Source organism: Anopheles stephensi, chromosome 2 (genome assembly GCF_013141755.1).
Source record: "Anopheles stephensi strain Indian chromosome 2, UCI_ANSTEP_V1.0, whole genome shotgun sequence".
Classification (NCBI taxonomy): Eukaryota; Metazoa; Arthropoda; class Insecta; order Diptera; family Culicidae; genus Anopheles; species Anopheles stephensi.
The window spans coordinates 65583659-65609776 of record NC_050202.1 but is presented as its reverse complement, the minus strand read 5'-3'; the positions used below and the strand labels follow the sequence as shown (position 1 = coordinate 65609776).

The 26118-nt window shown below is 42.6% G+C and overlaps 1 protein-coding gene across 13 annotated transcripts in view; it reads left to right on the top strand.

The window, feature by feature from the left end:
* LOC118505770 (fasciclin-2) overlaps positions 1 to 26118 on the top strand; it is a 52497-nt gene that overhangs the window by 7286 nt on the left and 19093 nt on the right. For 8 of the 13 annotated variants that reach the window (XM_036042014.1, XM_036042017.1, XM_036042019.1 and 5 more), the window contains exons 3-4: positions 23933 to 24113; positions 24663 to 24716. In XM_036042014.1, the coding sequence (XP_035897907.1) occupies positions 23933 to 24113; positions 24663 to 24716 (235 nt within the window). The remainder of the gene's footprint in view (positions 1 to 23932; positions 24114 to 24662; positions 24717 to 26118) is intronic. The other 5 variants (XM_036042021.1, XM_036042022.1, XM_036042020.1 and 2 more) reach the window with 1 other exon arrangement.

The window sequence follows — 26118 nt, the reverse complement described above, 5'->3', positions numbered from 1 at the left end:
CAAAGTGCAAGTGACGCAGGTGCAAGCAGGAAATAGCGGATGTGGCCAGTGAAATGGCGTCGTGTTCCACCTCGTTGGAAAAATGGCACAGTGGTTGAGCATAAAACCATGGAACGGTCATAGTGATAGCACTGGAAAACTATTCAACCAAGCCGTAATTGTCGTTGGTGTGCCATCATTGTCACTGGGCTCACTCTTTCCCTTGGCGAAACTCGGCGTTCCATCGTCATTTGACACGACAGATCAAACGTCTCATCTATCGTGGCTCGCCAATGACAAGCGAGCATCTCATCCTTTGGTCCGACAAAACTCTCTGTGGGTCTCATACGTACCGGAAGTAGTCAGTTCCTGAAGGCGACATTTCGATAGGGAAAACCGTTGCATACGGAAAGAAGCAGAAAAACGTACAGAAAATGCACCATCTACAAACGCAGTGGTTGCATTCTTGGACCCACGTAACCACGATCTTTTCCTAAGCATAAGTGGGAAAAAAATTCCCTATTTGTTCCTTGTTCCAATCCCACAGACACTGCATGGATGGGTACAGTTGTACTCAGCAATGTAAAAATCAACGTCACCTGCCACACTTCTAAATATGCCATCGATTTCTCGCCTTATTTCCAACCAACAGCGGCAGTGGGAAGAAAAAGGAACGAGGCAAAATCGCGAATTGTTGCGGCACGAACGATCAAACGTTGGAATGACATTCTCACGGTGGAAATCTCATTCGCCACTCCACAATTTGTGCTCTTCTTTTTTTTTTGTCTGCTCTTACAATTTCTATCCGGCATATTACCCCGCGCTAGGTGTTTGGTTTACGATTGCGGCATTATTATTTGCGGAGTCGGAAATGCCATGAAGAAGAGGAGCAGCAAACGTGACGTGTAACTTCTTCAATCCCGAACCGAGGAGGCTGTCAAAAGAGTTGAAATTGCTTTCATGCTTCACACCACACCAGGCTTGGTATTTGGGCTCGGGAGAGCATAATGAAGTGCACACCGACCCACCGCAGCCAAATGCTCCGATCCGTGACGATGAGAGACGAGACCCCATCGCGGAAAACGGCGTCGTGAATGGGATTGTCTCCGTCCTTTCACCTGAGGATGGGATTGCCGTGGTGTAGTTGAACATAATATGGGCTCACGTTTCGTTAGGTTTTTTTCTCTCTTTCCTCCAATTCGATCGTTTGGCGGGAAAGTGCCACGGTCGGCTCGTCGGCCTTTTTAGCCACATGTACAAATGTGGTTGGACTCGGGTGAACCTAGTTAGAGTGTTCGTTTTTATACTTTGATTTTGTTCTCTAAGCTGAAAATTCGTGCTCTGAAGATGGAGCCATTTGATGCAAACAGAGTCATCATTAATTTGAAATATATCAAAATTTTAATAAGCTTCAAATTTATATCAACCACTTCACCAAATAACTTCAAATAATAGGACAAATTATATGTTAGCATAGTTCAAAAAGCTATCTTTCTCTAAAATAGGATTCTCCGAAAGAGCTAAATAATGCGAATGTATTTTTCAAATTTAGAAATTTAATTGAAACGATTAGTAATCATGCTTCGTTTCGTCATTAGAACAATATCAAAATCCTGCATAGGAATCAAGGTGCATCGGGTGCACTAATTCAGGTGTATTCAAAATTAGCGCTCTTCACGGCCTGGTGCCTGTTCTTTTGACCGATTTCAATTACATTTGCACGCCACTGGTGAAAATTGTACGAACACTGCACATCCTACAAACCACAGCCACGATGAATAACCCTCAAGCGCCGTTGCAGCCTATTGGCGACACACCTGACTTTTCATGCATGCGCCGCCGCTAGCACCGGTGTACGGAATTACCAGTCCATTTGATTATTTTCGGTGCTGTCCATGAGTATGGCCAGCGTACGCCCGTAATAACATTACAGTTGCGTACGTTGGCAAATGTGTAAATTTCACCATAGGTTCGTTCGACACGCACACTACGATGTGCCTACCGAAAGTTCCAACAGATTTACTTCCGGTTCAACGGAGGATCATGGTGGCATTTCGCTTCGTACCAGCGAACGAATACGGTAAGGTGTGCTCGTTCCATCGTTACGTATGAATGAAACATGGCTCAATTTGTTGAGTAACTAGATGTTCGCTGATTCGATCTGATCCTTACTGTTTCGATCGAAAGTTACCTTTTACGTTTACGTCCTCGATTGGAAAGGAAGTTTTAATTAAACTATTGATACAAAAATATAAGAGTGACCCAACTTAGAAGTAATTTTGAAACTGAAACCCAAACACAATAATAATGATAGTTACAGTAAATGAAGTGGTTAGTACTCCAAATCTACTTTGAATTCCATAACGAACGATAACGAACAAAGAAGGAGGCAATGATTCATTTTCTGGTTTATAAATTAGCACAAGTAGCGCTGCTAACGGTCACCGAGTTCTGAGGCAGGTGAAAGCCGAGCTGCAATTCTCATCACATCTACCACCACTGTTTTATGACCACTTGACCCCCCCGGTTGACGCATGATTACAACTGCAGAGGAAGAGAAAGGGCCGGCCGACAGGACGGAGGCATGTAATGTTCCCCGTACAAAACAAATATCACCAAGGCTACATCTGAAACGGTCCGTGGGATTACGGTGCACGGTGTACAAGAAAAGCTTTATGGAAACGTGAGAACTTTCCATTTGTACACCACAAGTGGTGGGTAATTAAAAAGCCTTAAGCAATTAAAAACACGACAAAACGAACTCCGGCTTTGGTTCCGATAGTGGAACACTACCGTGGGCATTGTACCAACGTGAGCGTCTAAAATATTGTCTAGGCCACTTCTGGTGAGTGAGTGAGTGTTTTTGCTTATCTTCTCGAATCGATGTACTGTTGGCACCAACTCAGCGAAGGAAAAGTTTTATTCCAGTTTAGTAAAACTATGCTGTTACTGCTCTAATTTCACACGCCCGGTCATGCCAGTAGTCCAGCAGGCAAAACAATAAAACCATTATGAGTCTCGTTTCGGTTGGCCCAATGGCCCCTCCCGATGAACGATTGCCACCATCCGGGAAAACCGAAATGAGCCTAAATTTTCCAAAGCTGTGGCTTGAGCTGTTAATAACGCTGGGATATGGGATAAAGCTATAAAATGGTCTACTATCACTCACTCACCCGGCGTCGGATTCCTATGGCAGCTTGAGGTTTAGGTGAAAAATTGTTGAACAATTTCGTTAGACGAATACAGCACCGAAAACCAGACGTGATACACATTTCGGACAGCACAAGGATTGCAATTTTCGGCCAGTAGATTCACGCAGCCAGGGTTAACTAAATATTTAAACAGTTAGAACATTCTTTTCGTGCAACGTTATTTTGTTGCATTAAACTATGTGCTCTTTCTCTGTAAAGCGTGTAGTCTATTGAGCAACACTAATGGAAGGGATGGAGTGGGTTGGTAGTCCATAAATTTCGTACGATATGCTGGAAGTTGCAGTAAGGAATGTTGTGTGCAGCACGTTGGCAGAGGTAAAGTTAGCAACCAACTACTTAAGGTATTTCGCTTCAATTTTCAACTTTAGCTCGGAGACGGTTAGTGCTGTTTAAATGTGGCACACATTCTCTTCTCGCAATAATCCATGCTGCAGCATTGCTATTTTATACTGCGGCGCGCTTTTTGAGGACGTGTACCAGGTATAAAACGGATTTTCAATACTAAGTTGCCGTACTTTGGACCATCATTGTTTTGCGTTTCAAGTTCGTTCGGTTTTTAAACAAAATTCCATCCCAACAACCAATACCAAACAAAACATTTTCACAGAAACGTGTACCAGCACCGGTAGAAAAACATTAGCTATCAATTTACGCGAAAAGTGCGTTCTCAATCTGCTGAGATTTGCCGTTGCGAGAATTCAAAACCCTGGAGGGCACTCTTCACCGGTACCTTTTTGCGGCACAACATCATCACATCATCGCTCTGGATGGATAAAATCGCGAACTTCCTGTGCCGGCAGGCAGTTTTACTATGAGCATTATGATGTGGTTTCAGTAATTTCCGCCCGTGGTGCCGTGAGCCCTGGCGTTGGCAAAGCCCAAAGTCGAAACAAAACCACCGTCAGGAGGTACAGTACTAATTGAAAGCTCAACCTCAGGAGACGGCTGGAGCGACTGGTCTGTCAGGCGAAACAGTGACGGACAAGGTAGACGAACGAGTGTCCTTTCGATGTGCGCATTGCTTTGGGGAGCATATTGAGTGAACACGGCTCCATCCTCAAACTAGCTCGAGGTTGAACACTAATTAAAACACGAATAGACTTGGCCGACTGCTAACCGGAGGATGGTGTGGTGGCCCTGCACTCTTTTACCCGATACGGCGGTTCGTTATGGATGTTGTTCTGTCGGATTTTTTTTGCTGACGTAGTTTCCTGTTTTAACTCACTGGGGGTGGTCCGAATGTTTTCCATTTTCTCATCAACAGTGCGTGCATGTAGTAGGTTCGTGCGTGCTTGGCTGGCTTTCGACACCGCCGATCTCCCATGGTCGTTGACAAAGGGATCCACATTCTACTCCGACCTTCAAGCGCGGAAACGGAAATATGTGGCTTTTGAATGGCAACAGTGAAACGTGTGAAGGAAGTTTGGTTGCTTCCGTTCTGTCGAAATGATGCCATCCACCATGTACGATGTTCTGGACGATTAGATGGAGCAAGATAGGGCTAATGCTTTGTTTTACCGCGGGAAATTTGAAAGGAGGGTATGATTTCGGATCAAAATTATGCTGAATCTCAGAAAGAAAGCTGTCAAATGAATCGTCAATCATGTTTGCTCTATAGCAAGTCCATGATGGAATAAAACAACTGTTGAAATGAACTTTGTATCATTGGAATCATTTGCAAATATCGACAATAACGTCAAATTGTACTTTGCTGTAATCAAACTTAACCAAGCATTGACTCATGCTATGATTAAATTCAAGTTGGGAAAACTATTGAAGACAAATTTTTTCAAGGATTTGGCACATTTTCAGTGAAGATTTGTTTTGTCGAGTGGCAAAATTAGTCCATTTATCAGGCGGTCTATACTTTCATCTACCCCGGATATAAATCCAGCAACTCCACCTTCGGTGCGTCATTACGGTGAAACATAAATAATTAGGCAGCTTCCCTTTCAAATGCTTAACTGCTTCATACTGTGGCAAACTAAAGTGCGCCTGTGAGTAGCTTTACTGCTCAAGATCCATTTTCCATGATCTGCTCCACCTCTCAAGTGTTTCATTTAAAGCAAGCCGCACAAGAGAACCGCCTCAGCTCCTTGTTTTAAGTTTTGCTCAATAGCACTAACTATAACGGGGTAATGATTTAGTTAAGAGCAGTCTATAATCCCTCATTTAATCTTTTGCCTCGTTTTTTTCTGGTTCCATTCACAGGTAAGACATAAATAACCCCATTGACGGAGAGACAGATGGTACGTTCTATGCGGGAGAAAAGCTCGTGAAATCGTCGTGCTCGGAGGCGGAGTCCGATTCAAAGAAAGGTATAATCAACCACCATGAAAAAGTCGGTCGAGGTTATGGACCACTTTTGAATGGTTTCCTCATTGCGAATTTCTCTAGCCTTTGGCAAGAAGAATAAGACCACACTTAACGCGATGTAAAGCAGCACGTTTGATGCACTAGTTAGGCTTAATCGGCATCTTAATCGTGTGACGGTTCGGCAGCAGCGCGCAGGGTTCGTCTTTCGGCAGACGAACAGAAACAACACTTGAACGGTGATCTCAATTTGCCAGATGACTTTAATTCAGCTCCATACAGCATACAGTCCGCTAGACTGGAGGAAATTGGAACCGCAAACGCTGCTGCCAGATGCTCGCTTTAATCGTATTATGCAGTGCGCCCGGGTACTCCCGTAAGCAAGTTATGACAGCTGCGGATGCCGCGTTGTTGATTCGCATTGCTAACGATCATCAAATTATATGACGCCTGCAATCATTTGCCTCAGTGTACGCAGTCTATCTAGCGGCTGATATGCAAAATGCAAGCTATCAAAGCGATGAGCGTTTATGATCGTTTGTGAGGACTGAGACGATTTATCTAACACAATGCTGTACGTACTGCTGACTGTCGATGTGAAAGACTGTAAGCGTGATGGATACCCGCGTGGCAAACATTTTAATAGCGATGTGACATTTTGTGAAGAATTATTTTTCTACGCGATGTTTCCAATTATTTTTGCTTGATTGGAAGGACTCCGTTTTGTTACAAAGCACATTACGGAACCCCGGAGATAAGTAATCCCTTACGCAGCTCAGCCCTTACACGCTGTTGAATAGCCACAGTCCCGAAATGTTGTAATTGGCGGTGTTGAAATGCTTCCAACCCACTGAGCATTAAACACGCTTTCTGCGTGTGTCATCAACTTTGCTACAATAATACAACAATCATCAATAAAACAAAAATGTACATTCGCGTACATGCATTTCGCTCTTGACTGGACCGCGATAATCATTACTCAAAGGCACGCATGCAAAACCGCACAACATCCCCGCGCATGGTTGACGGGTTGGCTCGTTTTATGGTTCCACACATCGAATGGCTCAGCATTGGGTGGCGATTCTGGGTAGCTTGCAGTGTAGTTTATTAATTTTACTTCGACTATTCATACATGCATTTTCCGCCCTACTATCCTCATGCTCGCACAATATTACTTTCGCACGAAAATGACTCTTGGCGCGGATGTCGAGATGATGATGCCGAGGAAGCGCGAATGTGCCGACGCGTACTCAATTAAAACAAATAATAGCCTCACATTCATTCATTCATAAACGATGATGATGCAGTCGCGGTCGCGGCGGCACTGCCTGAAGTGCCATACCCTTGTCGTGTGCCGGTCGGTGGCCGGGACGCTCGATCGTGCTGGAGATAAAAGTCCGTTGATCGGTTAAATTTTTCCAGTGCATCAACTTCCATTTATATCGCTTGGGTTGCGTTCATACGCTTCTGCGGGTTGAACATGAACATGGTGGGTGGTTAAGCGGGAAGCGAGGAAAAAAAGATTAAACTCTTCCTCTCATCTTTCATTTCGCGGCATTGTTGTGGCGGCACCGAACATCGGTGTTCATCAGCATGACACCACCAACATTGGCTCATTAATGTGCACTGTGTGATGCATATAGAAGTGGCTAGCTACAATAAAAAAAAACACTAGCCGCAGGACAGTGGAATGTATATTACGTTCATGTAAAATTGGCTTCATTCGTAGCAAGCAAACAGTGATCGGAGTTAATGCTGATAAAAGTGCACAGCACACACACACATATATAGCGACAGATCATTAGGCACGTGCAAAAGAGTCACATGATTTCCAGAAGCTATTTCGATACGCTGGTGGCTAAGAAAGATTCGCAGCTCAAAACTTGCCGCGTTCGAATGGCAGCTGTAACGTTTATAATTGACGTGAGCGAAGGGAAAAATTGGTGGAATGCGAAACCCATATTCTATTTAACGAGCGATGAAAGCACGAACAACGATGACATTTCCTGTTTCCGGTGGTGAACCAAAAGTTTGGTACAAAACTCATCAGCAGCGTGCGAGATCGTGGATGGTGGCTAAACGCCAAAGATTGGGACGTTTAAATCGTGTCACGTTGGTTTCGTTGGTAGACTGCAGACTTGTCATTTTGGGGCAGTTGGCGTGAGATACGTTAAACCGTTTTCGTTTTATTTTTCCCTTCTTTTTTGGCAGGATAAAATATGATGATTGATTTCTCCAATCCACTATCATTTTTAGTGAAGAGAAACTTCCACACCAGCTTTGAGTGGTGATTATTAGCAATCAGCTTGACCAACTTGGTTGGCCGACAAATAAACCGATCATAGTTAAAGCCGTTTTTTTGTGCGCCTAGACTGCTGCCCAAATATGCTTAGCCCGAATCCGCTGTGGAGCTGCTGACAAATAGTGAACGTTCCAGAATCTTTCCGCCGCGCGTAGAATCGTTCAATCATTTGAAACTGACAGCCTTGTTCTGTCCCCAGAACAGTTCATTCGCGTTTTTTCGTGCTAACCTACTTCCCTTGTTGATTGTTAAACCCTGATAAATGATGACAGGCCCAAACCGGCACCATAGTCCAACAAACTTTTCATTTTCTGTGTGTGTGTGTGTGTGTGTGTGTGTGTGGGGGGGGGGGGGGGGGGAGTTTAGTTCAGTATGTTTTCACCCATCTGCTGGCGATTGACTTAAGAAGATGCTTTTATTTTTTGCTAGCAAAGAATCCCAGCCACAGAGAAAATGCAAAGTAATTGAAACATTTTCCCAGCATCTTAATCACGTCCCTGAAACGTGTCTTTTCAGCGATGACCTTGTCGAAAGAAGTTTTGTACGTTCTGCTGCTACCACTTTCGTCCATAGTTATTTGTCTGCTCATCATTGGGTGAATGAATTTTTCCCATCTCAAATATTTGCTTGCATGTTTTTTTTTTATTTATTTTGCCTTGAAAGATTGCTTAAAAACTGAGTGATACGATGATATCGCGACGTAATCCATAGTTTATCGTATTTTTAAATTCGTTTATTTAATTTTCTTAAAAAAATCTATAGGACAGATGTAATACTATTCATCAATTTTGATTGAAGTTGATGCAGGATGAAAGGAATTTAAATAATTCGCAGCAATATAAACATGAAAATGAGCGTTAAATTTATGCGCCATTTATCTTGATGACGCTGGTCTGGTTCCCCCCCCCCCCCCCTTCTTTGCGTTTCTACTGCTTTGTATTTGTTTTGTTTTCTCCCTTCCAAGGCAATACGTAAAAGCTAGTTAGGTGCACAGCAGCGTAAGATTCTGCCGAGAAAATAAACTATTGAGCGTGAAAAACCTTGAAGACAGTTTTTTCAGTCCTCATCAATGCAGCATCGGGCACTGTTGTGCTCATAACTCATATATTTCATAACACGCACACACACACCTACTGCTTGACGGTCGATCCCAGTCTACCCCGAGATCCATCCCTAGTTCTTTGTGCTTGTGCTTGAATGCTTAAATCTACCCATTAAGGAATGGGAGCGAATGCTAAAGGGCAAACATTCTTGAAAGACAAGAATAATGCATTTCATAATTGGATAGTTTTGGCCGGCGTTATAGAGAATCATCGCTGCTGGGGCTAAGAAAAAAGATGCTGGAAAATACAAAGCATAAATCACTTATCAAGAGCGAGCGTCAGTGTTCTTCCTGGGGGTGGTGCAATATTGTTTCTTTTTCTCTGTTTCTTTTTTTTTCTTTGTATATTATTGCAAGACATTTTTCTCCATGGAACGTGAACAATCGTTAGCTCACTTTTTTTTGTTTAAAGCAATGCTCTATTTAGGATTCATCATTGGGCAGGTTATGTTTTTTTGTAACACTGGACCTAAATAAGCATTTGCTTGCGTTCCCGAAATCGTGTTAAACCTATGCAAAACACATAAATAAAGCGTTTTCTACTTCCTTTTTGCGGTTGCGCTATTCATTTGTGCTTTACGTTCCGATGCCGTTCAATAAGTCTTCCCACTGGCAAAGAAATTCGAATCCTCAAACCCTCTTTCGCCTAGCGCATAGCCTAGACAGACCTACCAACCACCCAATCCTCTACGAACATATCTCTTCGTTCACTGCGCTAAGGGAATAGAACACAAATGGTATGATAATTAACTTTTTATTATTATGCTATGTTTATGTTGCGTTCTCTCCGACATTGCACCACTTCTACTCTGCTGCTGCCCCCTCGCTGCGCATGGTGGCGGTAAACGATCGGAAGCGAGGGTTTGTACGTTCGATAATGTGCTGAAGGTGTTGAAAAGTGAGTATCGTAGGACCTGCTGCGAGTGTCTATGCGTGAAATGAAAAGACGTTAGAAGCGAACGGCGAAGGGCTTTTGTTGTACGCCAGACCGCCATCGTCATCATTGTCGCGGGTCGTTCCGGCCTTGAAATGATCGTCTTGGGAGCCATTCGGAGAGTTTTCCAAAGGCATAGATTCTCCGGACATGCTGACGGGAAGATATTTCTCCACCAACGGGGATGAACAACGCACTGGACGTTGCTGTTCGCCTATGTTTTCCATGTTTATCGTTTATGGATGCAGGTTTTCCCTATCTTTAGGGAGTTGTGGACAAGTGCTAGAGAGAGAGGTAAGGAAAAGAGAAAATGTGGTGTTGATAGCAATGGAAATAAATAAACCATTTTTGATGGGATGCGACGAAATTTTAGTTGCAAAATTTAGAATTCGATCTTCAAGATATGGTTGGTGGTGTGGAATGTTATTAAAGCATAAAAAATAAAAATGGTAGCTTTAAAATCTCGTGCCCTTGGCGACTCATGCCATAAACACGCCAACAAAACGTTTTACTTTAAAGATTCGCCATAACGAAAATTATTAAAAACCCTCCATACAATTACTCATTGTGGTGCAGTCATTAGCGTCTAAGGCAGCACGCATCCTTGCACGACAAATTCATTTGTGGTCAAAAACCGCAAAACCACCCCAGCCGTCTAGCCAATTGGCTGATGAATCATTTATGAACGACTTCAACCGCGAGACAATCATCCGATAAGCTCACACCATCGTCGCTACGGTATCGCACCGCACGCCGCATGCTATGCCTTAACCTTTTTCCAGCGGTCAGGGCTCCGGACACGTTCCGGTCGGAATGTGGGATTTAAATTGTACCGCATGTGCACGCTGCTGGAATGTTGCTTCATTTAACTGAGCTAATCCAGGGAACCACTATGTTGGTTCTCTTCGCACCGGCACGAGAGATTATGAAGCTACGTACACATTGCTTACGGAGCAGTTGTCCACCGTACAAATTCGTGCTGATGTAAAAGCATATTCCACACCTGCAGAACATCATTCAGAAGGCGAGGTATGAGTTGTTACGAAATAATTGCCTCTGTTAAAATGAAGGCATACCTTCATACTAATATCGTTAGGAGGTACACGAATACTGTGACTCAGACTCGAATGAGAATTGTCTCGTTAGACATTAACAATTCAAATTTATAGCTCACCAGTCTGGTTTGAAATAAGATTTTAACTACATCTGATTTAGTAAATGGTGTAAAAGATTGTGCTGATCCAGAACGAAACATTCAGCTGGCTTGTGTGAAGCAATACACGTACTCCCATTCTCAGCTAATTCAAACATTTCGAAATTTGCATTTCTTGTCACGTCATTCTTCTTTGAAAAATGTCACCGTGCATGTATAAAAGCATCGATCGATGGGAAAAATATACGACCTCTTAATCGGCTACCATCTCAAACAACACGCGAGAGAATAAAAAAACATTAAAAAGCAAAATACGTTCGTCATGAATTTTCTTTACAAATTTTTCGTGGCAAACGTCCACGGGGCAGATAAGCGGGTACATTTTGCGCCACAAGAGCCTTGTTCACGCAAAAAGAAACAAACAAAAAAAACCAAACACACCAACATCCCTTTAAACCCACACCCTATCGCCGAAGTCAATATGCTAAAGGTATAAATATTTCATATTGACGACGTCCGTCCGTCCGTTTGTCGCTGTTCATGAAATATTTATGAATAAGTGAATAAAAAACCGAATATACATTCACAATCTGCTGCTCGGTGGCACTAAAAGCTGGACTCGAAATGGGATGCAAATGCAGACACGAATGCGCGAGTACTTCGTTAAGCTTCTACGGGCAACGATCGATCGAGAGGAGTCTAGGTGGTGTTTTGCGCGTCTAGCAAAGTACGTTTGCTTCGGTCCCGTGCCACCGGTCAGCAGGCAAAAATGCTAAGAACATTCCATAGATTTTCTTCTTGATTGTTTAACTATTGTGTGCTGTCGGACCCGACCGATTTAGCAGCGCTCAAGATCGAGATGATTACGAAAATCATAACAGTTTACTTTTGTGTGGAATGCGGACCAGGTGTACAAATGAAAGGCTCACAATTTGCAATTCTTTCTCCAATAATCATATTCCTTTCTTGGTTTTATGTTCTGTTCGCTTTCAACTTGATTGCGGTTAATGTGAAAGTATACCGAAGGTAGCAGCAATACGGTAAATGAATTGCATAGCTTTTCCAATGACTTAACATTCTTTGTAGATCTATTGGTCGAACTTCCAATATAAGCTCATTTTAGGACATATTTTGTACAATAAAATCATGAAATTTAAATCCATGCTATGTCTGCAATGTACAAACATAATTTCAATATTGAACTAGACTAGATACAGTCGTTCGATATGATTTTCGCCACACACGACCAACTCGTGCTCGTGAATCCAGACACTATAATTTGCTAGCAGCGAATCCGAGAAGCAACACATGTGTTATACGTTCAATAATACACTTCCTCCAAGAGGAAACTGCAAAGCAGAGAAGCTAAAAGTGCCATAACACACGAAGAGAAAATATTATCCGACAATTGCCAATGTGAGAAATATCTGTGTGAATATGGTGTCTCCCATCTACCATAGTGCGCCGTAAGGCAAAGTTGCGATCAGCTTAGAAAATGATACTCGAGACTCTTATTTGGTCGTTTGTTCGCTTTTTTTCGAACACGCGACGGAAATATATGATTGGGAACTGTATTAAGAAAAACGAACAGAGCTGCGAAGGGAGTTATTAAAAAAAGTAGTCGAAAATCGAATGCAAAAAATGTCATCTCCAAGGAATATTTCCATGATAAACTTCATCCAAACTGGTGCTACCCACCAATCCAACTATTTGCGCTCCAACACACACACACACATTGCACATGATGATCCCTGGAGCATTTCTTTCATTCCATTCCGATTGGCCAATAAGATTCGATGCAGCTGGTTCTTGTGAGTTCCCACGGAGCGGGGTTTTCGAAACATGTGTGCCCCCGATGGTTTCATCGTACGCTAATTCATTATGAATGTTTGTGTGCCTTTTTTTTTGGTTTCAAAAGCTAAACGGAATCAAAATCGTTATGAAACTGACATAAACTTCTTCGTCAAATGTGACTGCTAACGAAGCGATGAGATGGTGGATTGAATCTAATTGAAAAATTATTAGTTTAAATTTTGCACAGACAGAAAATCATAGCTTCCATTTGCTCCACCTCAGTTGCTCACTTGGAAGCTTTATGATAAATGAACTCTTCCTACATACATTTAGTCGTGAAAGGGGTTCTTCTTCCTCAAGACATAAACGATCACGACCATACTAAATTTTACAGGCCCTTCATCTCAATCTGCACTTTGTCTGAAATGTGATGTATAGGAACAGCAACGATAGCATGCTGCAGCCGAAGCATTCCCACTTACGAAAAGCATGATGTTAATCCACTTATCCAAGATAATTACTTTGATCCAGTGGTCTGGATATGTCTGGAACAGTGAGAATGGAAAGCGGAACCAAATTCAAATGCAAAGAAAGAGACTCTTTGTAGTAGTACCGTAGTCCGTAGCCCAGCACCAGCCTCCCCAAATTGGTGTATCAGTCTGGAATGTGCAGTACGAGAGGGATCCCTACCCCGGGTATACCATTTATGCCGTATCTGTCTATCTTAAGAGGCGCACCGCGTGTGCACAGTGCTTTGACCCGGGTACGGTAGCAGAAGCCTGATTTTCTTTCTTCCATTCGTTATCGATAACATCACTCACTGCGCCCCCGTAGCTATGTCGAGCGCGCTCCTCGGTATCTGAAATGGGGTCTGAGTGCTACTGTTTCGTCGAACGTACCGAAGGGGGCTCGAGAGGAAAAGCAGAAATGCAACGAAACTGAACCATATCATTACGTCTTCATTTGTTGTAGTTTTGGGGGCAAATAGGCAAGGGAAGCCAGCAGTTGCCCTTGAAAGCAAAACCGACCCACTCGGCAAACGTTCGTTTTTCGTTTTTAATTTTATCTAAAAATAATTTTCGGTACCCCCGGTGGTGCGTATCTTTCGTTACGACTTTCCAATTGAAGACGATTGATTTATCCTCTTTGTTTGTTATTCGCCTAAGGAAGTTTTCGATGTTGTACATCGCGCCAGATAGATGATGCACGGTGGGCGATATATTTTCATTAATGTTGTCTTAATATAGGTTCTACATTTTGTGTGCACCTTCCCTGCTGTGAGGATCTCCAATGGGCCACCCTCGTGCGCTGCATCACAGTACTTGGGCATGCTTGCGCCTGATGGCAAAACCGCAGGCATATTGTTGAAGATAGGATAGCACAACGCCGCACCACGCCGTGCCTCGAAGGTGCTGAAAATCTATCCCGAAGTGTGTTGGAAAACTTGAACCCAACACCAGGGGCTCCGTTGGCTCGGCGATGTCTTACGGTGTCAAATTACGGTGCTTTTATCCCGGGCTAAATAGCAACCGATGCCAATCGACAGCCATCCATCCACATCCGCCCTTGAGCCCTTTGACTGATGCTGCTGGTACGGTGGTGTGTGCACGCGGAGGCATAAATAGCATCAACGGGGTTTGATGGGAAAGCAGCATACGACGATGAAATTGAGACTACATTTATTCCAGAACCAATTCTGACGACCTGCCGCTATGGGATGGGGCAGGAACTGGCGCGATATTTATTACAACCATCCAATTGAACATGCCTCGTTTCTATTTGTATTGTCTCTTGCGTGGGCCCCCTTCAGGAGTGGCTAATTAATATCGTTAATATCGTAGCAGGGAGTACTGCACTGTGTCTTTAAATAAGGCCAGCAGGATATGGAGTGTTTGTGTTTTATTGAAATGTGACAGCAAAGAACTGCGTCATGTGCGTATTGAAAGAATTTATGCTGTTTGAATAATTGTTCATAATTCGTTTACGATATTAGATTAATTTATATTAGGTTTTCTCACTATCATCTCACATCATCTTATACGGTTATACGGTTACACCTATAATTACTAACAACTATTCTAGCTATTTGCAATATATTTTGCTAATTAGCACAACATAAATTAGCCTGTTTATTTATTTAATTGCGGATTAGCATTTCGTGAGAGCATCCCACGACGAGAGCTTGTATGGGAACGGTTAAATGCAATTTAATTTCCACCCCTATGACTAGTACACAGAAATGTAGTGAAAGCTATCTTCTTACTCGCAAAAGCACAGCTTAGGTTGGTGAATCGTGGATTAATTCCGTCACGGAATGCATCATTCGCTTCAAAAAGACTGATCCGTTAAACCATATTAAGAGCTCTCTTTGAACAGCGTTTCCAGCACAGTTTCCATGTTATCAGCTTCCATAATTGTTCTTGTTTCGTTGGGTAGCTTCAACGTCGTAACGACCCATTTGTCATAATTCCCAATACAGTAACTTTTTATGTCTTTTTGCTTCGCTGCCCCATCTTCACATTGTCCCATTGACCTTCATTTGTCCGTCCGAATTGTTTTTGGGTAGCATTCTCGTAGAACGAAAGCCCCGAGTATAGATGACCTTTTATTTAGATCGGTAGATTTTTACTTACATTAGCGACGAAAATATTATTTCTAATGATGAAAACACAAGTGCGTCCACTCTCATCGGGGTTTTTTTTCCTCTGTAGTAAGAGAAACTGCAAGAAGCTATATTTGGCGACGGGAAACCTGGAACACAAAGAGGACAATAATAAAGGTTCCGATCGACGTCGCATAGAATCGAACGCAGGAAGCAAGAATTCATTGTTCGGATATTCGTAACCTTTCTCAAGTTCGAGTGGCACTTTGAGATTGAAAAAATTGTCCGTCAGCGCGTCTTACACCAGTGGACAGGAAAATTTCTATTGTGAAGCTTTTATGAAGAAAAAAAATCGTGATTTTGCTATTCTTTTGCACAGTTTTTATGCTGCTTTGTGTGTCTGAGAACCATCGGTCGGCTCAGTGACGGACATCCTTTCGAAAAAAATCCACTTTGGTGACAAGGGTTTGCTAACGTCATTCAGTCGGCAGATAACATACCTCATGTTTTAATGTAATACTTTTTTGTTTGTCAAAGCTTTCTGCTTAACTAACCCATGAAATTTAGCTGCACAACTTTCACGTGATAGCCGTTGTTCAATTCACAAACCTGTGCTTTACAAGTATGAAGCTGTAATGAATTCTTCCCAGTCCCTCATTTGTCCCTTGTGATAAAATCCACATTTAAAGTCATATCTTCAACCTCGGCTGATGCGTAACTATACATTTTCCTGTGAAATGCCATAAACATTCCACATTCCATGACAGCCATTTCCCCGGGTTCACGACTTTCGCTGCCCCAAAATTGATAACCATCAACGTTAGCATCTGTTCCATCGGTACTCAATGGCTGGTACATGGTCGTCACCACCCGCATCTGGTCCGGTAGGAGGATACCCACAGCCAGCCTTCTAAGCATCATACCGTCGAGGCTTCAAATATTCTGTCACGGCGTTTCGTCTAAATTCTTCACCTCAAATATTCCACCGAAGGCACTGGGACCCGCCTAACCCACCGTTGCTACCCTCCCATGTAGTGAAGCCGTTTGCACCATGCTTGGTGTGACTTCGCGAGGGAAGAGAAATACTTTCCCACCTTTTCCTGTTCTTTACGTCCGAAGCATTACCGCCAGAAATCTTGATGAAACACGGGAATCGGGCTTGGGAAAATCGTCTCGTCTATTCACCCGAAAATAGCGCAAACGTTTCGTTTGTACCGGTAATTCAGCATCATTTCCTTGGGGTTGGGTCGATTTCTTGGCTTGCGCTAGCTCCTCCAGCGAAAACGCGTTGCTGTCCGTTGCAATGAAATTAACTTTCTCCTGCATCGACTTCCATCCGCACGGCCGAAGAATACGGCGGGATACCCGCCCGAATTCCCACTGGAACCGTCAATCTTTTCCCAGCCTCTGTCTCGCAGCCAAACGGAAAGGTTCGTCCATCAATCGCTCACATTCTCAGTATCTCTATCGCTTTCTCTCTCAAACGCCTTGGATCTCCACGGTACAGCGAGGAAGCCCAATAAATGCTTACCATCGTTCAGCAAACGAACGAAACGACCATCAAATATGTCTTCCGCCGGCAGATGATGGCAAATGAAGAGTACCGAAATAGAGTGAGGGTACCTATAGATAGATCGGGGTTGCGTATCATTCTTGCTATTGCCCACATTTCCTCCTTCAGAGCGGTGTGTTTCGTGGTGTGGGGCTACTCGTTTGCCCATCAAATAACTTTTTGGCAATGTTGGGAAATCGGGAAACCCGCAATGATTCCGCTTGTCGATGCATAGCAATCCTGGTCGATAAGAAACGACAGCTTCAAACGAGAGCAAATGGTCAAACGCGGACGGCGAACAAGAACTGGCATGCCAAAAACAGTCTGCAATTGAGTTATCATTAGTGGTGTTATCTTTGCCGTCACCGGATGTCCGTTTGCTTTTCTGCGGAAAAGTATCTCTTTAGGCTTTGGGGATTCCATTTGGTAAGTTAATTTATGAGCTGGCCACTGATCGATTGTTGTGTTTATTTTTCGAACACCAGCCACTAGCTTTATGCATAGACGCAGAAGTCAATTAATGCAAAACTCTCTGGCCATAAATAACTCAGCTCAACCCTTTGCTTTGGCTATCCCATTTAATTCTTCAAGTGTATCATGATGGTTAAGTGGCTTATTATTTTTATAGTTCTCTGGTGAATGAAACTAAACCCAACCGTATCTCGTTTGCATACGGAGCAACTTCCAGAGCTAGAGCGAGTGTGTTTGGTTTGCAATCAGGACACATAACCGGTACCTGAAATGCGCTAATTCATTACACAATTCCTCGGCATAATGCTTTAATCCGGAAAATAAATAGCCAACTCAACCTGGCTCACCTACCACGCTCAATCGTTCAACGTATGCTCTGCCTGATCACCTATTATACGACGGCGAACATCCTCGGTCGATGAGATCCGATCGCTTGAAACGACCATACTTATGCTTTGAGCACGTTCATTAGTCCGGAAGGATGCACAGCCACGTCGCACGGGATACGGGGCGCGTTCTCGATAAAAAGATTTCCCGCATTATCGGTCGTTGAGCTCGGTGAATCTCAGAAAATAACTCCGAAGAAAGCAGTACACACGCACAGGTCGTCGTATGCCGAGTCCTTTGATGATGTTGTGTGGTTGGCGCAAGGGATCAATGGACGGTACGGTACGTCGTATAGGAAATTGAGTCAACCAAACGAACGTTCCGACGAGCTGCTGCTGCTGGTCGATTCGAACGACCATTCCTAAGCACCTTCTTTATGACGATAAAAGCTCATTGCTGCTCGTTTATACACGTACACATCGACACAAAAATTGTTTCTCTAATCCTACATGAAACCTACCGGAGCAATAGAAGAACTTTCCTGTCAATTGTCGGAGGAAATAGGTGCAGCATGGGTGGTTCTTGTACTACCACGTGTGCAGACTCGGTACTCGGTATTCCGAGCTATGTCAAGAGTGGTGTGTGCCACACACTTACGCAATCCAATTTTCCACACCTTGCACGAAAAAGAAGCCACAGAAATTGGGAGCCACTCGTATGGAGTCCTCTGGATGCAGTGTGTATGCACCGAAAGTTGGTATGCACATGCACACAACAGCACCAGAACGCAAGCAAATAAAGTGTTTTAGTTCGACAGGTTGTTGGGGCCGGTTGGGCTTGTGTGATTGCAATCATTGTTCCGCTTCCACTTGATTTAACGACAACGTTGTGGCAAAGGCGCTACAGTTAAGGTTTTGTAAGGCATCGACCGGGTAGAATCTGTTTCACCTCGATGGTGTGAAAGATAATCGTTCGTTCGATGCAACACTGCGACGTACGCCCCAACTCGCTACATAGGCAACACGCCGAGATTGGTTACTGCATTTGCAAATTTACTCGCTGTTTATCTTCGATTCCGGATAATCGGTTCGAACTTCTCGGGTAATTGATATTTTATTCACAATTAAATCCGCAATGCAGGCACATTAATAGGCGCAGATCGGGCGCCTCATCATAGCCGTTTCTTGAGGAGAGAGAGGTAGCTTCAGTTTCTGACAAATTTTGCCATTAATCATTTGCGTGCGTTTAATTGCTATCATGATTGATTGTGCGAGCCGTGATGCTAGAGTTGCAAAATTAATTTAAACAGCACATCACTTTAGAACAACAGATTTCGATTGTATTGGCGTGCATTGGGAGGAGTGTTAAGCCCTATAATTGATTTTAGATTTCAAAGGTACGACGCACTTGCAAGACATTATTAACCTGGTGAGTGGAAACAACACTCATCTGATTGTCAGCCTTAGAAGCCCAATTACTAGCCTAATGGATAATTTTGTAATAGTTTAATGCCACAATCATTGGAGTAAAGTCGTCCTATAACGAGTCTATTTATGTATAGAAATGCCAAAAATAAATCTCAAACTCTCACACGTGTTAGGTCTCTAATCCCGTCCCCAATAAAACAGTTCCTATCAATAAGATTTTAGATTCGTGATTTACGGCAGATTTACTATAAACTATTACTGTGCCTGCTGCTACGTAAATCAGTGGTAAATAAATTTGAAACTAAGACACTTTAATGAGTCATTCAATGCAGCTTTTACGGGAGAGATTTATTATGTGGTGAAATCTGGCGCCTTCTAGCTATCGTTACAAGGGGCAACCATGTGTGCGTTGTAGTTTTTTATATGTTAAAATGGTATTACATTGCTACAACCAGTATTGTTTTAGATGGTCTTCAGTTTAAAGAAAATTGGCCTTTTTTTATTCATGATGAACGATCGTATTACAGAAAATTGGCCTTATTTACAGCAAAATAAGAATGATAAAATGTCATCCAGATGTATCCGCCACATCGTCACATCTGAATTGTTCTATTCCACAGTAAATTGTTTCTCAAAAACATTCGTGCTTCTACATCCACGCTAGCGTTTTTTGCCATTATATCCTGTTTATCCCTTTGTCGTGCGGCTGTCAGATTGTCACTCCACAAACGAAGGTTTGTGCTGTCACTTGTTATAAAATGCAACCTCGCTCAGGATTTACTGAGGTATGAAATAATGTCCCGTAATATGTCAGCACCATTAAAGAAGAGCTATCCCGGCAACGAATGCTGTGCAACGCTTCCTTGTTCTATCGTTTCGATCGTTTGGTTGGTTTGCGTTTTGTTTTGTGTGTGCTTCGTGATACCGTCCATAATCCGGCAACCGTTTGGTGCAAAGCATTTTGGGAACGAATCGGAAACAACAAATCCATCATTATTACCCGTCATCGATCAACATCAAAATTAATACACTTGCTTCATTCGTAAATTTTTTTTACTCGTTACTGCACAACATGCTGGTGCAGCAGTTCCTGTTGTGCCATTTTTTCGTCTGTAACATCCGTTTTTCGGTTTTTCTTTTTAAGCGTTCTCGATAATCCTGCAGCAGCATCTCGGCTGTTGTCAATGTAAACTGACCATGTGCTTTCTTCCACTCCTATTGGTAAACTTTCGAAAGCTTGATTGATCACACTAATCACACATACGTTCAGGATTTTTGTTCTGTTCTTGCTTACCTCATTCATTCCGCTATACAGCATCAGGCAGTCGTCACCATTTTGTTCAGCGAGGAGTGTAACATTTGGTTAAAATTTAATTTTACACATGTCATTTCTTTTCATCCAGCATGTCGCACAAATGGACAAATGTCAATAAGGTTTTCACATTCGCTTGAATGATTTACAATAAAACAATCCGGTGCGGTAGAACACAAGCGGCTTAACTGTGGTTCACTGCACACAGCAGCACAATGCTCCGAAAGTCACTTCCACCTACCGAGTACTCTTCTCCCAATGCTATTCTTTGTAGCTCAGCTTGATATCGCAGAAAACGTTCTGTACATAGCACCAAGACATGGGATGGATGGAGGATTTAGAGCTCGGGAGTTGTCGATGGTTGGATTTCTTTTTCAATTGCATCCGTCCTAGCTTTAGCTGCTTTTCACATATATACTACCACACAAGCTTCCTAGTGCAAGATATGGCAGACAGTAGACGACATGGAAAAACGAACGAGTTCGTCGTCCATTGCATACGAAGATAGAACACAAGAGCGAAAGATAATTTGATGCAGTTTTACTACTCTTTTTTTTGCGTGGCCGGTTACTACTAGACGACAAGCACTGAATGTGTGACTGAGCGTTGCTGCAGGTGCTCCTATTTCCTCGTCACTGATTTTTGGCTACCTTTTCATACACTTCGGTGTGACGGTGGTGAGAAGTTTTTTGGCTGGTCCTCACTAGAAATGTGATCTATAAATCAACCACGCACCCAAAAAAAAGGGCACCGATGATGATTGGGCCAACGGCCAACGTCACCGGCTTGTCGGTTTCGTGTTCTTTTCGGTCGAACATAGAGGAAAAGTCACATACCGTTGATCCATTGGTTTAGGAAAGTGGTGACGTATCTTTTGGTGTGTGTGTGTGAGTGTGTGTGTGATGCATGCAAGACTGCCGGCGTCATACGGTGTCACATAGTGTTTAGCTATTCATAATCTATGTACGGTTCAGCGGTCGCGTATGACATTTCACTGATGCTCGGGAGCGCGGACCGGGTGCATCGTGCTTGTAAAGCAGATTGGAAGATGAGATGTTACGTTATATGACCAGCTTTTTTTTTGCAAGCTCTAATGTCAGTAGCATCAACTAAAACCAACCGTTGAAAAAGGGTGTAAAAAATCCACAAGCTAGAGCAGTACAGAGGAGACTCAGTATGATGATGTGGACTTTATTTATTTTGTTCTCTGTACCATCACATGTCGTTGTTTGTAGTTTTTATGTATCAAAATTCCTGCTTAGAAAAATAATCAAGTTTATTAATGTTAGTAAAAGTGATTGACGATCGTAAAAGATGTCACCTTGGCCGTATCTGCCAAACCGTCCCAAATATCAAAGCTGCACACTTACCTCTGGAATGTGTAAAAAAAAAACTCCCCGCCTCATGATTTGTTCGTAAAATCACATTTAATTGTCACTAAATACCATCCCTCGGGGCAACCGAGCGTCCAAATTCTCGTAAAATAAATCCTCCGATGGTAAATCGCCGATTAACGATTACAAAATGCTGCTGTGGCGTTTGCCGGTTTTTGTCACCAAGCCGCCAACTATTCGTCCCCACACGATACCAAGATTTTATGGAAAACCATAAATTTCACTACCATTTCCTACCTTGGCAGTAAATTTATTCAAGCTTGAAGTTGTGGCGATACAGCTTGTAGACACACGAGAACGATCGCTAGATTTTTCTTCTGAAGCGCTAGAATGTATTTTGGTTGATAAAAAAAAAAATACGTCCTTTGCAAATACTGGCCACGAAAACGACATCCCAGTGCCATGTAATGCATCTTCCGCTAGTAAGCAAAATTGAGACAATTTTCTGCAAATTTACGATGATGCTATTGGGCTCAAATGATTTTATCCCTATGTTTTTGAACCATTTGTGCTTCGAACGTAACCAGGAAACGAAAATCTTCATCCAAAAAGCAACATTACCTGTAGGGTGCCATACACCGAACGGCTGTTCCTCCAATTAGCAACGTTATTGCTATTTTACAGGGCACAATTTTAGTGCATAGTGAATGCAGTGTAAATAACGTTCGCTGCTTAACGGAACACCGACGCGTCCTCTCTGACACGGTGCGCCGTTACGATGGAATGTGCAATTTGGTGCAGCTGTTTTCGTATGAGCCCGCCAATGTGGTATGGTTTTTGGGGGAACGCGCTTACGCGCTGTGGAACTTTCGAGGGAAAAAATACTATCAAACGTAATTAATTAGCGCTAAACTTGAAACGATTTTGGTGCTAGATAATGGTGTTGCCAAATGTCGTCCGTGAACGTAAAACCGCTCATGGGTAGTAAAAGTAAGTGAAATTGTTTGACAATGTTTTAACAACGTGTATTCTATACAATTTTTATGTATATTTTTTTGAAGAATGATTCACAACAATAACAAAAAATTCAAAAACGATGCTACAAGTTTATCGAGTTAAAGCAATTTAAAACAACCGACATGCTGTTTGTGTTTGTCGGTTTGCTTGAAAAAAGGTATAGTAGAAAATCAACAGCACTCTTCGTTCCGTTCCAAAGGCTGCCAACACTGTAAGCCATGTACCGTACAAAATGCCTAAGCGCTATGCGAAATACTAGGAATTTGCATCAGTTTGTAGTACTGCATTTGCTTACAGTGCGAGAGAGCGAGGATTAGTTGCTGTACACGTACGTACACCGTACACCGATCGTACACGGTGCCGTTGCTCGTCTTTGGCAAAGACATTCCGATGCTTTGTAAAAAGGAGCAACAGCACCGTACAAAGCCGAACAAACAAATGGAAACTGAATGCATTTCACATTGCATAGACATGTATGTGTGTTTTTGTGGGGGAGTGTCATAAACCTAGCACTGCATAAAATCATCAACCATATTGCATGTGGCCCCAGGGAGGGGAGAGTCAGCAGTAGTGTTACTACAAGCATCATTATTTGAGACTTTACTGCCAAAGTCCTTCGGTGCAAGTGAATTAGATTCGAGTTGGATTCTTGTGCAAGTTATTGTTCAGGGTTCGGAGGGCACAAAATTGCGTAAACTTCACATCTGCCAACGTGGTGCTGCTTGCATGGTACAACTTCAGGCAGTAGAAGCAGTTACAATAAGCTGCAACTGACGTGTTGAATCATAATTCCGTTTTCCGTTCTGTGGTTCGAGCGAAAAATGGCTAAACTCCCTTTTATGTACGACCTGCCAACACTTCACTTGGCCTTTTAAAATCTCGGAAAAAACTGCTCTAGTACAAATTAAGGAACTGGTTGATGTTACCCATGTCTTCAAAAAGGTAGTTGAGATTTTTAATTCTTGGGTGCATTGAATAAAATGTGTATTATGGCCGGTATAAATAAATGTAATTTATTCAAATAAATAATGTTGTTTTCAAAGAGCAATCCGGAAAAACTTTCTGATGAGTAACTTTCCATTCTGTTTGACCTTTCCACAGGAGTGGCACCTTCCCAAGGACAGAATCAACCGCGGCTGAAAATCCTGCCCGCATCTTCCATACAGCGCAAACCGGTCGGACATTCGCTGTTGCTGACCTGCCGACCGGAAGTTCCGGACACTAATCTCATCTCGGATCTCAGATGGAACGACAACCGCAATATGACCATCCTACCGAAACCGTAAGTAAAAAAACCAGACTTCATATTTGCCGATGGTTCTGTTGGCCTCTGTGGGTAGCGGTAGTAGTATGACGTCTTCGTGAAGTGAAAACTTGTCCCTGTGTTTTGTCTTTCTGGAGGGGGGAACTACAGTTTCGGACTTAATCAATTTGTTAAAGAGGATTACCGTTGAAGAGTCGTTTTAAGTAGCTGAAAATATTTGACTCTTATAAACGTTCGTTTATACACGTTCTTAATTTGCTAACTGTACAACTAACGGTTTGGTTTAGCGACGAGATAGTTTGAACAAACTTACACGACTTCGGATTTTCTATTATGGGGTTATTTTAAGAACCTTTTTGTTAAAGTAATGTAAAACTTCCATAAATCAGCGTAGTTTTCAAAAATATATTGCTATTTTAGGAATTTTTTTATTCCCTGTGTACTTCAATAAATCTTCGCAGTATTTTATAAATTCCTTGATTATCGCCTTAACTTATCCTCTCGGCCCCTTCATCTCATGCTTTTGGTTTAACTTTTGTTTTTCTTAATGATTTATTTCCGGTGTAGGATGAACTATTACTATCCTCTGTACGATTCGAAAGGTCGTAAGCTTCCAACGAAGTAAGTCCACGTTTTTCATAGCTAGGAATGGTCGAACCCTGTTGCTGTTTTCTTCCATGCATTTTAGTTGGTTTGAGTTTCGTTTTTCAGTTTTTCCCCTAACAACCAGCATATTTCTCTTCTTCAACATCACTCTGCATCTGTTTTTTGTTTGTGTATAATTTTCTTTATCGAATAAGGACAAGTAGCATTTTTTTTAATTCATCGTACCATTCCACTACCGATTGTGTAGCCACAAACTTCTTCACCCACAAACACATCGTACCGAGCGTAATTAATTCCGTCATTACGGTTGATCCTCATCTTAATTGAATTTCGCTTTCTAATATTGTTTGAACTAAAGTATGGTTGTGCTCTGTAGCAAACGCACTTTCGCAAACGCTGTGTATACTCGCCTCTAATCGTTGTCACATGGCGTAATGTGATGTTTGTTTGTAGTTTTGCCTTCCTTATCGCCCAACGTCTATGCCGTGTGTAACTCGTGTGTGGTGCCGATTTTCCTATGCCATTGTGCACCATAAAAAGCTATCCGATGCATCTGTGCAAAGTGTGGGATCTAAGCTGAGAGATCCTGTTCGCAAACTTAATTATAACTTCCCATTGTATATAACGTGTGGCTTTTGAGCGTAAGGAATTATTCAACCACAGTATTGCACCGAGAGTAAACCTAATTTAGTTCGTAACTCATCTCGCACAAAGTTCCCTGCTCAGCTAACTAGCTTTTGCGTTCTCAGCTGAGTCCACCACCGACCATGAGGCTCGCATGATTGTAGTGTGCCGTTCGGAATTGGTCGTCCCGCAATGTGAGGCTCCGAGTGCGAACGACCACGCTCATTCACAAAAAGCTCAAATTCGATTGCATTTTATCGTAGCAGTGGCAACCAATTTTGAGCACCCGTGCACCGTAGTGCAATTGACCAGTTGAAACATCAACGTTGTAGCTAAACACAACAACTCTATGGAGTTGAGCTGGCATAGAATTTCAAATGCCTAATGGATGCGCTTGGCTTTGGAAGGATAAAGTACAATTATCTGTGTCGTCGTGTCCATCGTTTCGAAATGTACATATGGACAATGCTTGTAGAGTAGAGTCGGTACCTACTGACGTTCGTTTGGCAAGTTTACATTGTTTCATTCAAACTCAAGCAGTTAAATTTCAAAATCACAAATCGGAAGTCGACGTGAGCCTCGTCTGGTTCACTAGGAAGCAAAGTAGTTTTCCTCTCAATTCCCATTACGTTGAGGCTTATATCTCAACACATCTCTAACTCTGCTCCAGAAACCGAGTATGATGCATAAGCTCATCAATCAAGATACTACCCGTACACTTGTAACATTTCTCCGTAATTTGAAAGACTAGAAGACGGACAAGTATCGAAGTGCAAGACGTTCTAAATTAACA